This window comes from Beauveria bassiana (genome assembly GCF_000280675.1).
Source record: "Beauveria bassiana ARSEF 2860 unplaced genomic scaffold BBA_S00137, whole genome shotgun sequence".
In the NCBI taxonomy this organism is placed as follows: Eukaryota; Fungi; Ascomycota; class Sordariomycetes; order Hypocreales; family Cordycipitaceae; genus Beauveria; species Beauveria bassiana.
This window is the reverse complement of record NW_007930972.1, coordinates 1-1,373: the sequence shown is the minus strand read 5'-3', so window position 1 is coordinate 1,373 and position 1,373 is coordinate 1. Positions and strand designations below refer to the sequence as shown.

The following is a 1,373-nucleotide window of genomic DNA, read 5'->3' as shown; positions in this document are numbered from 1 at the left end:
ATTTAAACACATAGACTTGGCCTTTTCGGCGCAGTAAAATATACACAGCCGCATGATAGTCGCGGTGAGTTAGGAAGCCATTCTTTACGAAAGTACGCCACCTCTTCTTGAAGTTTTCGTTGCTTCTGTCCCGTTTCTTCGGCTGATCTTGGGCGTATGACATAGTCGATCTTTTTCTCTGCTGCAGGATGATGTTTTGACTTCTTTATATAGACGGTGGACGGCGTTGTGGTGCCACAACTAGTGAACCGGTTTTGCGTGCAAAACCATGCCTACAAGCAGTTACACTGGCTGGGCAACGCCTGAAAGTCTTGGGGGAACAAGTTTGCAAGGGCCAGCCTCAGGCTGAATTGGGAGCTGCCTCACTATTCCTGGTTTAGCTGGTGTTAACTTGGTCTTGCTAGCTTGCGCGGGCCAACGCCTTCCGTGGCCTTGTCGCGGCGCTGCTTGCCTCCTGTAGCAGCCACTAGACTGGAAGAAAGCTGCCACACTGGGCATGCGCTAACCAACTCTAGGCTACCTCCAGTGGAGAGACGTGTACCAGAATCGAATGCAGCCACGTTTGGTACAGACGCACTGTACAGCACCCCCCCGCACAATAAAACGGCCTCCCCAGCCCAGCGGCGAAAACCGAATATCCTGTTCGCTGAAAGTATCTGGTTTAAGCCGACACGATGTCTTGCTCTTGGCATTTTGCGTCTGGCGAAGATTCGCGCAATGCAGGAAATATCCTAGCTATTCCGCAGGAGGACACTTGCGCCAATATTCTCTAGCCAACTTGTAGAGCAGCGCTGAACGGGGCCAGGGATGCGAATTTGGAAGCCCATAGAATCGCCCGGAACACCGCCAGTTGCAACAAGCCTCCTGTATGGCCACTCGAGGTGCTTGCTCTCCAGAGGCTTCCTATGCTTCCCCAAGATTTCTCGGCGGGGCCTTGTACCCGCACTAGCGGCATGATCGCATGGCGCAGGCACGAGATGTGTTTTGCAGAACCACCCTCCCTTGCATGCCAACGTCACTGGCATCCCCGAAGCCAAACAGTTCAGGAAGAACTGTCAACCGAACAAACCCAATCTTACAATTGCCGCATCCAACATACATCTCTTGTATAGTAATCTTCTGCGTGCAAGACCATGTGTTTCAGGGCCTAACGCAATATTCTTATGACTCATACCAGGCCAGCCCGCTAAAAATAATCCACCTACGTAATCAGGTGCACTAGCGCCAACCGCTGTCACCTTTTAAGCACAGCGCACCCCGCTATTCTGTTCGTCACCCCTCTCGTTTCTGACCCTTCGTCTCTCATTCCAGGTCCCTCACTCTGCGGATCTGGTCTACGTTCAAGGTGTCAAAATGGCTAAGAACGTAACACG

The 1,373-nt window shown here is 52.1% G+C and overlaps 1 protein-coding gene across 1 annotated transcript in view; it reads right to left on the bottom strand.

The window, feature by feature from the left end:
* BBA_10334 (uncharacterized protein) overlaps positions 1-163 on the bottom strand; it is a gene marked incomplete at both ends in the record, with an annotated part of 1,143 nt that extends 980 nt beyond the window's left edge. The window contains one exon of the mRNA XM_008605431.1: positions 89-163. Within this exon, the coding sequence (XP_008603653.1) occupies positions 89-163 (75 nt within the window). The remainder of the gene's footprint in view (positions 1-88) is intronic.
* Between the last annotated feature and the right edge of the window lie 1,210 nt (positions 164-1,373).